At 38.1% G+C, this 13626-nt stretch overlaps 1 protein-coding gene across 1 annotated transcript in view; it reads right to left on the bottom strand.

The window, feature by feature from the left end:
- Nucleotides 1-11257, bottom strand: part of LOC149785863 (uncharacterized) — a 43625-nt gene extending 32368 nt beyond the window's left edge. Inside the window, exon 1 of the mRNA XM_089979840.1 lies at nucleotides 11083-11257. Coding sequence (XP_089835966.1) covers nucleotides 11083-11117 — 35 coding nt within the window. The 5' untranslated portion in view covers nucleotides 11118-11257. The remainder of the gene's footprint in view (nucleotides 1-11082) is intronic.
- Nucleotides 11258-13626: the final 2369 nt, after the last annotated feature.

Raw genomic sequence — 13626 nt, 5'->3', positions numbered from 1 at the left:
TAAGATCATCCCAAAAACTAGCGGAAAAAGGGACAAAAACTACAATGCCCTGGTAGACAGAAACATGTAAACAAGCTATTGCGGACAAAAAGAAAGCATTTAACCGCTTCAACACATCAAACTGGGCTCAGACCTTAAATTATACAAACAAAAACAAGCAACTGCAAAAAAAAAATACTTAGGGAAGCCAAAACACCTCATAGCGTAAATACTGTTCATATCTCAACTGAAAAGTCAATGCAAAACAGGTCTGAGATAAATTTAAATCAATCAAAGGTATATCAACAAGAATATTTCTGACAATCCCAGGGTCAATCAATCAAAGGTAAATCGACAAGAACTTGTCTGACAAGCACAGGAGCGGTCACCGATAAAGAATCAAGCAAACTTGAATGCCAAACACTTTGAAGATTTGAGCAATAATAGAAATCACTCTACTCAACTGTAAACCCAATGTAACATTTTTAGAAACAAAATATCCTGAATCATTCACAGACCAGGCAATAATAGTGACAGGTCACCAAACATGGATACCTTTACAACCTGAAAATGGAGAAATGCAGTAAATAGCAACAAAAAACAACTACCTTACCCGGTAAGATCAACTGGGATATGAAATATATCGAAACAGACCAGAAGATATGGAACTAATCATGCTAGACCTCATCAACGTAACGTTGCAGGCTAGAAATATTCAAAACAAATTGAAAGAGGCAGTGGTCATAGCTATTCCAAAACCGGGAAAAGATGCGTCAACCCTCAGTTCCTACAGGCCAATCTCTCTGACGAACAATATCTGCAAAATCATGGAAATAACGATTAACAAAAGGCTCAAATACCACCTTAAAAGAAATAACCTTATCACATCAAACTAATGCGAATTTAGGAACAAAGATCAACTATCGACCAACTGATCCGAATAGAAGCCAGTGCAAAACTAGCCTTTAATACAAAACGTAAGTGCGACTGACATATAATCGTATTTTTCTCGACCTAGAAGAAGCATTCGACTTAAAAGGATTAATAGCTAAACTCAATCAATATGGAATAACGGACAGAAAGCACCGATGGATAACTTTCCAACAGGGAGGCAAATTAAAACAAGAACAGGCGATCAATATTCAGACACTTATAGTCTAGAGTCTAGACAATGGAACCACGCAAGGAAGCGTTATAAGCCCAACCCTATTTGACACCGTGGAATTTGGAGACCAGGAAACCCTGAAAATTACATCATCAGCGAGATCCAAACAAATATAAATGCTATTGGAACCAGGGCAGATAAGTGGGGTTTCAACATTTCCAAGAACAAGACTGTATAAATGCTTATTTCTCCATTCATGAAGAAGGAAAAATGTTACCCAGTTATAATACTCCAAAATACCTTGGATGTCTCAGCCTGGATGTCTGGGGCGCTTTCAGTCGTCGCTTCTCGCCTATTCCACGCCCGGACATTACAGCTGAGTAGTATGCACTGCATACATAAAAGCTAAGGGTAGTGGCTCCAATCCTACCTTCTCAACCAATTAACTATACCACAAAGTGGGGAAAAAACTAGTCGCAAATGCCTAAATAGCGATGGCGACTTTAATCCCATAACGTAAGTCTGGCTATCCATCACTGACGTGTCAATACTAAAACAAATGAGCAGAATACATAAACTGTCAGAGCTCCAGATGCTCTTGGAATATGCTCATCTCCTCCTGGACGAGCTGGCCATGGAGGCAATAAACGAAGCGGAGAAAATAGCAGAAGAAGATCAAGGAATGAATATGAAACGAAAAAGTCAATGCTGCGTCATCTCATAATGTGACAGGCAGATGAGGTGAAGTCTGTGGTAATGGCACCACCATCACAACGCCAACCATCACAACAAAGGGTTGCTGTCGCTCCAACAGAAAACTTGAAACTACCACAACCACGACCGCTACAACATCCACATACACATCGGCACATTCAGAGGGAAAGAGTCTTCAGAGTCCATCAAATGAAGGATCGGGTCTGGTTAAAGACAACCATCCACACCCTGAACTCCCAACTTTGTCATTGGCTTGTGAGAATGACTGAAGTCTCCACATGTGTGTGGTGCTCGGCATGAGAGGTACGGGCTTTTACTAGGTGCACTGGAGCAAAAACAAAAAGGCACTTTTCAGAGCCAAGATATCTCTAGATTGATTAATTGCAAAAGAAAATGCTTGTGTATGAATGTATTTGTTTGTTTCTTTGTGCGTATGTGTTTGTCTTTTTTCCCTTACAAAAAAAACTCCTGTTCTAATGTGTGTTTATGAGGGTTTAGTGGTGTGACTATAAATACTTACCAACTTTGCATGCGTGATCATGTTTTTAGTATTTTTCGTGACGTTTTGTGCGTTATGGGTAGTTTGTGTGAAGGGATGTTTTCCTTCATGTCGGTGCTTCAGACATATAAAGTCTTGCGTTCGCTAGTCATTCATTCATTACATTCACATGCAGAGTAGACACAGGATGCGTCACTCGTAAGAAGTGTCCAGACCCACATAAAACAAGATGGAGTTGGAGCATACAGGGCATTCATAAACACTGAGTCACCACCATCAGACATTGCAGCCCGCCTAGCAGATAGGCCAACAGACGAGGACCAGCAGCCGCCATCCGGTATCGACAAGCGGAGGTCCAGCAGTCCGCACAGCAGACAGTCCAATTGACTCCACGCTAATTAGGAACTTTTTGGCAACGGAGGGAAAATGTTTTTAAGGTAGGGGATTTATTAAACCTACAGGTATTGTACTCAGTACTGTTGCTCTATTCCATTTCTACTCTACATGCTCTTCCATCTATTTCTACAATGTTACTACCTATTTACCTATCTAACAATTAAATTATAGAGTGTATTTTTTCACAGTATTTAACCGTTAATTATTTTAGTCACCCATGGTGCTAAAGAAATCAATTAATAAATATTTAATAACAATAGTTGAACCCAAATAAATCAACAAGTAAGGTAAATAATATACATGTGAACTAGAACTCACAACCGGTGTCAGGAATCATACTGACCCATACCTGAGCGGAATCCTTGCAAGGTAGGAACACCTTCACGATCTTCACCACTGCGAGATTTTCTGCCAGTGATTATAGCTCAGCATTTTAAATTAGTTATCATTATTTCACTACCCAGCTTATTGTTATCACTAGACAGTAGGTTAAAATAGTATTAGACACAAACTGATCATTCAATTGCTGCTTTATCTGAATTAGCATATTAAATAGAAATTCTGACCCGATCTTACCTGAAAATCAAAACATTTTTTGCGCTTTATTTAAAAATGTAATAACAGACCAGAAACAATGTCCCAATGAAATCTATTAGGCATCATGTTAGGAAAGCAAAAACAACGCTGAATATGGCAGGTAAACCTAACAATCTCCCAACAATTTCCCCAAGAAATTCACTCATTGGTGACAGCAATAACAATATTATCAGCATCCTCCTCTTCACCAAGTAATTTTCGTACTTATTTTGGACATTTTGAGTCAAACCCAACTTCTCGTGTACTTCTACATCGGCCAATAGACGTCGTTTCTATAATGTCCTTTCCATCGGACGACCCTTACATAACCTTTCCGGGACTTACAAAATCCCGTGAACCACAAGATCTCAATGATATAATCGCAATGTCCCCCTCACTTTTGCATATCCTAGCAACTGCAAATAACAAAGATACCCTACAAACGCCTACTGACAATGGCCAGTTAGAGAATAAGAGTATAAAAGTTGATAGCCTTTCAACTATATCAATCACCCCTGGCAAACAAAATACAATAAAGATCCCTGTTCAAGCTAACAAGATCAACTACACTGACGACCTTGAAGAAACTCAGGTACATACTGACGAGACTCCAATCCCAAGACAAACAACCACCCACATGAATATCCAGACTCCCACTCTACCAACCTGAACATATGATGAAATAGTGAAGCTGGACAATAATCAAACCACTCAGGGAAAGGAGATTAAAACATCACTGTTTAATCCCCCCAGCAGTACGTCTCTCAAAATATATTAAGATCACTACCCTACCCAAAGTCTCATCAGTAATACCACCCTCAGAAATTCCACAGAAACAAACCTACAGAATCTAAAGTAAAAACAACCAAACAGGGAAAGATCCACAACAGCCAACCACCTGGACCTTCCAAAGAGAAAATACTCACTGACTTTCTAGATGCAGACGAAATCTAAAATTTCTTCCCATCTTTAGGCATATTAAAGAAGAACAACTCCGTACCTCTAGTCACTGGTGAACCAGCTGTGTACAAAGGAAAAGGAAAAACACAAAAATGGACAATCCAAAGCCAAATCGACCATACAAATACCCAGGGATCAAATTGACCAACAAATGATAAGCAAATTGACCAACAAATGATAAGTCAAAACAACGTATAAATCTGAAGGTAAACGAACGGAACAGAGACACGTGTACGAAGACAAGGTACGAACAAAACAAGGAAAGGAAAACTATGGATAGTTCCATTGTTCATGGAAACAACCCAAAATCTCACAAAACCAAGTACTACTGCAAAAAGCATACCATATATATATATATATATATATATATATATATATATATATATATATATATATATATATATATATATGCAGAGACAGCACTCAGATATTCAACCTGAGTACCAAGAGCATTGCAACAACTCTATCCAAAACGCATGGAGTTGAATTTCAAATAATTAGAACTAAAACTCATTACATCATAGTAGTGAGATGCAGTCCCATCAAAGTAGCTGTTTCGAGACACAAATCTCTCAACACCAATTCAGGCAAGAAAGGCTGCAAAAGTATTAGTAGGAACAAAAAAGGACAACAAAGCAGGAAAGAAGCTCACAAAGGTGGCGCTATACAGCTTCGCATTTTGCATAGGGTTAGGAATTTAAAGAAAAAGAATGTCCCCGGCTTTCCTCACTGGTTATACTGGCTATTTAAAAAAGACCTTGTATATCTTAGGTATAATGCAAAGAACCTTTAATTCCCTTTATTTTGGTGTATGATTGATGGGTGTACTATGGGTTATAGAGTCTACAGCTTGGCCTTACTTCAAATGTGCACCTTTCAAAAAAGTGCTAGCTCTACTTGGTCATTTTCACTTCCTGAACTTCAGAGGTCAATTGTATAAAAAAGAGCCGATAACTTTTTTTACATTTTATATATTTGGTAATTCATTCATTGCACTTTCAGAAGCTGGTATTGTCTAGTCTGGCAAAATTCATTTTCCCTATTTTAATAGCTGCTATGTATAGTGTACTTTAGACTAATTCAGACTGATTTTTTAACACAAGGGAGCAGTCATTTTAGTTAGCAGTGTGCTTAAATCATGTAAAATTTCCAAAAGTACAATATCCAAAAGAAATATCATCCACATTACATTAATGTAGCATAGAGGTATGCAAACATTCTCTCCACTGTGCATGTTTTAAATGCGAACTACTTCACCTTACATACGTCACTCTCTCAAAAGCACATATTATCTGGTGAGCGCCACCAAAAGACGTCTTATATCCGAAATGTATCCCACCTACAAAAATGTCTTCAAACTGCACAGAAGACACAGCTAAAAAGGAAACACATTAATAACATAAGAAATGTTGAAAAAGGCATCCGATATAAGCAGAGCTTATAGACTATCGAACAGATACGGATATACGACAACAATAGTCATGGTGGAATTCCTGTCAACATCACCCCTACTAGTCGGATTTGGTGATAGAGACCATTTCTACCAACTAGAAGACTATATTAACAAACCTAGATTCTGCAGCAATTGCAAAGCACGGGGGCATTACACAACGAAATGTATGTACAAACCTAGGTGCGACACATGTGGTGGTCAAAATATCCATAGATGCACATACAAAGGACAGAGGTGTGCCAACTGTCGGGAATCACATCATCCCAAATCAAGCGATTGCACCTATGCCATGAGAGAAGAAGAAATAATCAACATAATGGAGAAGGATCATCTACTATACCACAGGGACAAAGCAGTCGTCAAACATTATAATCAAGAAACAAGAAGAACCATAACCACGGAAAAACCTAATGAATCACTGCAGGTCAACTATCAAACTGCAGTAGCACCCTCTTCCTCTTCCGCTCCTACTCTCCCACCTTCCCTGAAATTAAATAACATTCCCCACCAAAATGCCCCTTCAGTAGATGAATCACTAGTATCTAATCGCAATAATGTCAATGCAAATGGAAAACAGGTCATTCAACCAAATAGCGAATGCAATGCAAATAGAGCACAGGCCCCAACATCTAAGTCAAGAGGAAAGCCTATTAATAGAAATGCCAACAGACAACAGGCACCCATACCCAACCCAAAAGACCAAACTATACCATCTGGTAGCACCTCAAGCAATGACAATAGTAACGTGGTTAAAATAGATACCAAAATCAATCAATCTGAATATTTTCAATTAATCGTTATGCTTCAATACTTAGAGGAACTAACTGCCGGAATTATAGCCCTAACCAAAAATGGCCAAACTCCTTGTATGCCGCTCTTTAATTTATTTCGTGATCTCCTGGAAAAAATACCAGATTATTACTAAATAAATACCACCCAAAAATAAGAATTTCAGTAAATTTTGTATTCAAAAATGAGTAAAAAGAAGAAAAAAAAACGGACTTTAATAATTTGGCAATGGAATTGCCAAGAAATGTTGCAGAATCGCCCTGAATTAATAATCAAATTAAATAAAGAAACTAATAAACCAAACATTATCTGCATACAAGAATCATATATAACAAATGGCACCAGACATATCCCGAAAATCCCTGGATAATATACAGGTTATTTTCACAACAGAGACAATGGTATAAAAAGAGGGCGATTAGCCATTTATGTCGGTGATACACTGCCCAATTCCACAATAGGACAAATAAGTAATAACAACTTGGAAACACTTAAGTTTCATTCAGTCATTATCCACACAGGACACTCGGTACTCGAGGTTTACAATACTTATAACCAGGGAGGAAATCACCAAATCTCTGCACAATGTACGCCGAACTGTCTAGTATTAGTGGCAATGAGTACATAATATACGGAGATTTTAACGCCCACATCAAAAGCTGGGGAGGAATTTGCCTAAATAAAAGAGAAAAATTCACTGAGGAATGGGTATACAGCTCTAACCTAGGGATACTCAATAAAGGATCACGAACCGGAATAGACCCAGAAACTGGCTCACTGTCAGCCCTAACCATTAGTACCCCCAAACTGGCTACAATAACAAATTGGAAAGTAGATCAGATAGTAAATTAGGAAGTGACCCACTTCCCTATAATCATTACTATTAATCTAAGCATCCAAATCACCAACTTCACCAAAACCCCAAGATGGAGGATGACAAAGGCGATTTGGGCACATTCAGATCCATACTGACTAGTATAAAAATAGAAACTCTGAGAGACGGCAACATAGACATATTTTTAAAACAAATATACTAGAAAGTCTAACAACGGCCGTAACCGAGGGCATACCAATGACAGGAAGAGGAAACATCTCAAATGCAAAACCGTCAGTCCCTTGGTGGAACTACGAATGCGAAGAAAAAAAACTCTTAAGGAGATGAAAAGAGTCCTGAACAGATTCAAACATACAGGACAATCATTGGATTTTATCACATACAAATCCCAGGAAAACACAGCAAAGGTAACTAATTGTACTGCGAAAGAAAACTCATGGAGAACTTACTGCTCAAACCTAGATTTCAAATGCAATGCTAAACAGGTATGGAGCAAAATTAAGGCCATGAAAGGAAAGACAACAAAAACCATACCAAAAATAACAGGAGCCAAAATAAACCAAAAACATGCAGACCTACTTGCAAAACATTTTGAGGGATTGAGCAGTAACAGTTAACCACACAACCCCATTCCAAATCAACCGAAAAATAGTGGAAAACAAATATCATCACCTTTTTCATGATTTGGAAACGAAAAATAGCCTGCTAAATATAGACTTTAGCATTCAAGAATGGAAAACTGCAGTAAAGAGAAAGAAATCCACTTCACCAGGAGAAGGCAATTTGGGATATGAAATCTACCAGAATATACCGGAAAATATGGAAATGGCAACTGTCGACCTTTTGAGCCCATCATGAAGAACCGGTACAATCCCTCAGAAATGGAAACAAGCTATCGTAATCCCAATTCCTAAAAAGAGCAAAGACCCAACAGAAAGAACATCGTATAGGCCAATGTCTCTCACAGACAACATATGAGAAGAGCTAATACTTGAATACGCGGCAAGAATCTCGATACATGAAGATTCGCACCCCACCAAATCAATTAGCAGAAGATGCAACATCGCATTCAGCCGCAGATTAGTGCCAAATCCACCGGGAAAAAGAAGATCCACGAATTAAGTATGGCTCTAGACTTACAAAGCATACAAGAGTATCAAATTAAATTCCATGATCCAATACCATGGACATGTAAAACACACAAAATCTACTAACAAGCAATACGATTTTTGGATCAAAAACACGACCAGCCACTAGAAATAAGATCAAGAATACCAAATGATACAGACGTGTCCAACAAGGACTACATCAAAATCTACAATGGCGGGTCCTAACCCAATAATCCCGACAGAACAGCAGCCGTTGTAATTATACCAGAAAAGAACACAGAACTGGGAGACAGACTCCCAGACAACTGCTCCATATATTCAGCAGAATTCTGGGCTATAATGGATGCACTCAAATGGGTTCAATCAAACAATATCCGCAAATCTATAATTATTAGTGATTCACTACGCGTCCTAAAATCACTAGAAACCGGACACACTGACAGCCGAGACAATTTTATGAAAGAGACCAATCTCCTCTTAAAGAATATGGAACGTAACAACCAAATTATAGAATTTATGTGGATACCTTCTAACATCGACATCCCTGAAAATGAAAAAGCGGACCTAGCAGCAAAGCTCAAACTCAAAAAACTTTAACATAACAAGCCGAACAACAGCATCAAGGAAATATATAGCATCATTGGCAGAAATATTATAGAAAAATATCAACACGAACTGGGGCAACAGCCCAAATGGACGTACACTGTACTCTATTAAAAAACAGTGTGCAGGAACGCTAAAACACCCAAGCTGGATAATAAGCACTATCGAAAAACCATTAATAGATCTAGACTGGAAGAACCCTATTATCCAGCAGTTTCGGAAATTACCTACCGACCAACAGGGAGTGGGACCCAAATTGCCCTCATTGCCCAACCCCTGAGAATTTACAGCAGGTTAGTCAGTCAATCAGTCCGATATCCCTTGTAAACACGTTAAGACGTAGAAAAATGAACTAGGTGAGTGGTTTGAGAGACGCTTAGTATTGGATGTTGGATGCAGAGTATGTGGTAGAAATGGTTACTGAAGGTTTTTCAATCACCTTAGACTTTTATTGGATATATCCAGTCACCCTAGTCTTCATGACAAGCCAAGTGACAGCTCTAACAGCAGCCAAGGAGATGGACAAAGACGTGATAGAGGATGAAGTAAAGAAGATGAGACGATTCATGGAGTTTGAATATTGTAAACTGAAGTAGGACATTGATTGCATGGTGAAAGTCAAGTATTTTTTTAGAAGAGATACAGGACTGGGCAGTTTGGTCTTATCTACCCCTAAAGAATGCGCAGTGGGAATCAGTCAATGTAAAACAGGCTGAGAAGATGGTCAGAAAAGTCATTCAAAAGGAAGTGGACAAGATCAAAGCCACCTGGGCAAAAAAGGAGAAGAAGAGAAAACGAAACGAACGATACTTGACAAACTGAAAGAGATGGTGGAAGAAGTGGAGGACACTAAAAGGTAAAAAGAATAAACCAGCGGCCATTTTCAGGACCACTCAATTGCCTCCAAAATATATAACCATAGCCAAACATTTTGTTGAATTAATGTTATATTTGTTTCTTTGTCTGTGTATGTCTATGTTTTGTTTGTCCCTATAAATCCCTTTTTCCCTATAAAACCCTATGACCCTATAAAAATATAAATAGATTTTTACCCTATAAACCCCATAACGTTACACATGTTAATGTTCTCGCATGACCCCCAATTGCCATTCCCATGTTAACTTCTCATATGACCCCAAGTGGCAGTCCCATGTTAATTTCTATTACAACCCCCAAGCTGCATTTTGAACCCGTAAGTGCGCTCCCCCCCCCCCCATTTATATAATAGAACGATATGGGCCCATGCGATCTATATAATACAGATCTGTATTACATAGATCGATATGGGACCACATAATATCTGCACAGGATTATAAATATATGTAAAGTATGTGCATGACTGTATTAAAGTTTTATTATAAAAAAAATGATTGCAGAGTGCCATGCCGACCTGAATGGTTAACATCTTGCACTTGGAAACCAATGTATGTTATTAAGGGAGCAATCGTTTAATTCAGGGCATTTTGTATTGAGGTTTTAAAAAAATTCTTGCTCTGAGCTGTTGACAACAAAAACTTTATCTGTTAGACATATTAACCAATTAATTTTGGGGGAAAGGAAAAAAAATATTATAGTAGGAAAGACAATTTCGGAGCACCCCACCCACAATATAATGAATGATCAGTCCCTACAAAGTCGGCCAAAGCATGTGCATTGTCATAGAGTAGTGCACATGTATGACACAAAATACCTACTTTTTATAACTAATCAGATAGACAGCAAGACATACTCTCTCTCTCTCTCTCTATCGCTCTCTCTCTTTACAGGTACAGTTTAGGGACCATTTAATTTTCGACTGGTGGTGGTGAAGGCTTTTATCATCGTTCGAACCAGAATGTATTTTTTATTATCTCATCAAGATAAGTAATTTCTTCGTTATTATTAATATTAGCAGTAGTATTATTAGCATTATTCAAATCAGAGCAAGAACATATCTTCAAGCTATTTCAGAATTTGGGGCCGGAATTTTTATCTATGAGAATCCTATATCCCCTACATTCCCACCCCGAAAGTTAAAATAATATCACGTCTGATGTGGTCTCTGCCATTCTCCACGACACTTACCTCAGCGAGTTGCAGGAATTTATAACAGTAGCCATGATGTTCACTGTAGGTTTCTTTATTTACTGGAAACCCGTGTTTTTGCTGTGTGTATGTTTGTAAAACCCAACTGCAGCTTCGATACCAAAAAAGCGAGTGTACACTTCATTATTTCCAATGACAAGTCTGGCCACACCTGAGCAATTACCCACTGTAGGTAAGACTGCACTCAAAGACTGATTAGTCATCGGACTCTTGCCTAGTAGTGCTTGCCATTTTCAGAAAACGTAATGTATATTTGTTTTGCTCCGATAAGACGACTTACTCTTTGGCAAGCAGTTCAGATTAAGACATAATTATTCTTTGTACCAATAAGTGCTGCGAACTGGGTCACGGTGTGAAGTATGGTCCATTTCGTACTAGGCATGGAGGGGGGAGGGGGTTAACCGAAATGCATACGCTTGCGTATGGGGGGGGGGTCTACTGATAATGTACGTACGCATAAGAAACGGAGGGGGTGAAACCTCGATAATAATTTGTCTAATACGTAACCTGTTGCACTGGGTTCAGTCGGCGTTTGAATTTTATCGGACACTAGACAAACTTTTTAAAGTTGCGCAGGTTATTTCTTTGATGCAGCCAGATATTCAACGTCGGTGGACTATCTGTTTTATTAAACACGTCAATATTTTAAATCTATTATCGCTTATGCGTGGATTAAATTAGGCCGTTCTATTGAATTGGGGGGAGGGTATGCGTCAAGCGTACTTACGCAGGTGGGTGTGGGTGTAAAAAAGTAAGCATGTGTACGGGGGTGGGGGGGGAGGAGTCAAGCTTTGCCAGATTTTTGCGTACGTACTAAATGGATGGCCCCTTACTGTATCAATGTTGAAGAGTACGAACTTTAAACGAAAGGGTCTTTTTGCCATGCTTTTGGAAGTTTGGCCCTGCAGAGAGGATTTATACGTAGACATGCTCGCAAAGACTATTAAAACTTGTTATTTTCACGCCTTTGCACGAAATAGCGTGATACCCTTTGTGTGTCTGTTCGTCTGCCCGTGACTATATCTTCTAAACCGCTCAGTGGAAATTCAAGAAACTTGTTATTTGTGTTGTATCTGGGGTTGTCAGATGCAAGTGGGATATCTTTGGCATGATACCAAATATTGTTTGTATTTTCTCGACGTAGTAAATTATATATGAGTAATGTAAATCGGTGAATTACAAGCGGATTTTGTGTTGGCATAAAACCACAGTTTTTCTAGGGATGGATTATTATACCAAGCTTTGTCTAAATACTTTTCTCTTGATAATGTTTACAAATGACAAAATGCACAATATTCATCTTTACGGACGCCAAATTACTACGATAACAAAAATTACACAAAGTTATGAAGTTACTACACCATCAAGTCTAACAATCTAATCTATAAAAAAAATTAAAAAATTAAGACCTTTATCACTAGAAAATTTAAATCTCGAAACAACTTTGCCGGAATAAATAAGTAAACCCATGGAAAGCTACTTCTCAACATTTTTGACGACTGCGTGACTTTATAATGCCAGTATTGACAAGTACAATTCTTCACTATTTGAGAGAATTCTGTTATAAATACACGAACATTTCCAACATCTTGCGATATCGATACAAAACCAAATCCCATACCTAATTATGTCTCACATCTGATACCCTTGCAACATATCCGTTATCATCTAATGATCTGAGCTTTTTGTAGCATTCTGCTGGTTATCTGCTCATGTCCATACGTAACAATTTACACCAGTATTTATTGCATCTAGAGTAACATATCACACACTACGTTAGTCCACATTTTCCAAGGGCAGCATTCACATTACGTGAGATGCATAGATATTGTTTGCACAAGCGACTTTGAAAATATACGCGTCCACAAATTTCAGAACAATAACAAAACATAGGTTTTACCATAGGAGCAAATATTTTAAAAGCATCTACACAAGTAAAGTACCAACATTTCTTTTTGTAATAAATAATAGCCATAACAGATTTGATACTTTGAGGTATTTATGTTTCTATAGCATTGGTCCAGGATAATTTGGGTGTAAACACAAGATCATATATGTGTAAAATGTAACTGTACTAATAAGTGTCCCATATATAAACCACTTTTAATAATTCCTTAAAGGTCCTCCATTGCCAAACACACATATTTTGGTCTTGTTCAAGGTAACTACCTTTTTGGTATATCTCTTGTTGCAATGCTATTGATGTATCGGCACAATTAGCAAATACAGCAGGGACATTTTCTGAAATTAAAAACCACTATCATAATTTTCTCTCAGCAACGGAATCAAATCGCTAATAAATAAAGAAGATAATAGTAGACTAAAAATACACCTTGTCTGGTCCACTACGTACTGCCAAAGTATTCGGCTTAGCCTTCACTTGAGTTTACGCATGACCACAAGTTAAAGTACATTAAATTTACAATGGATCAAAACTTTCCCATTCATACCAGTAGTGAATGGGGTCACCCTAGCCTCAATGGGAGTTATCATTACAGAGACCCCTGGGTCACTCTAGCCTCA

This window comes from Sinohyriopsis cumingii, chromosome 13, assembly GCF_028554795.1.
Source record: "Sinohyriopsis cumingii isolate HCF-2022 chromosome 13, ASM2855479v2, whole genome shotgun sequence".
NCBI classification, from domain to species: domain Eukaryota; kingdom Metazoa; phylum Mollusca; class Bivalvia; order Unionida; family Unionidae; genus Sinohyriopsis; species Sinohyriopsis cumingii.
The sequence above is the reverse complement of the archived record's forward strand: the minus strand, read 5'-3'. Positions and strand labels throughout refer to the sequence as shown.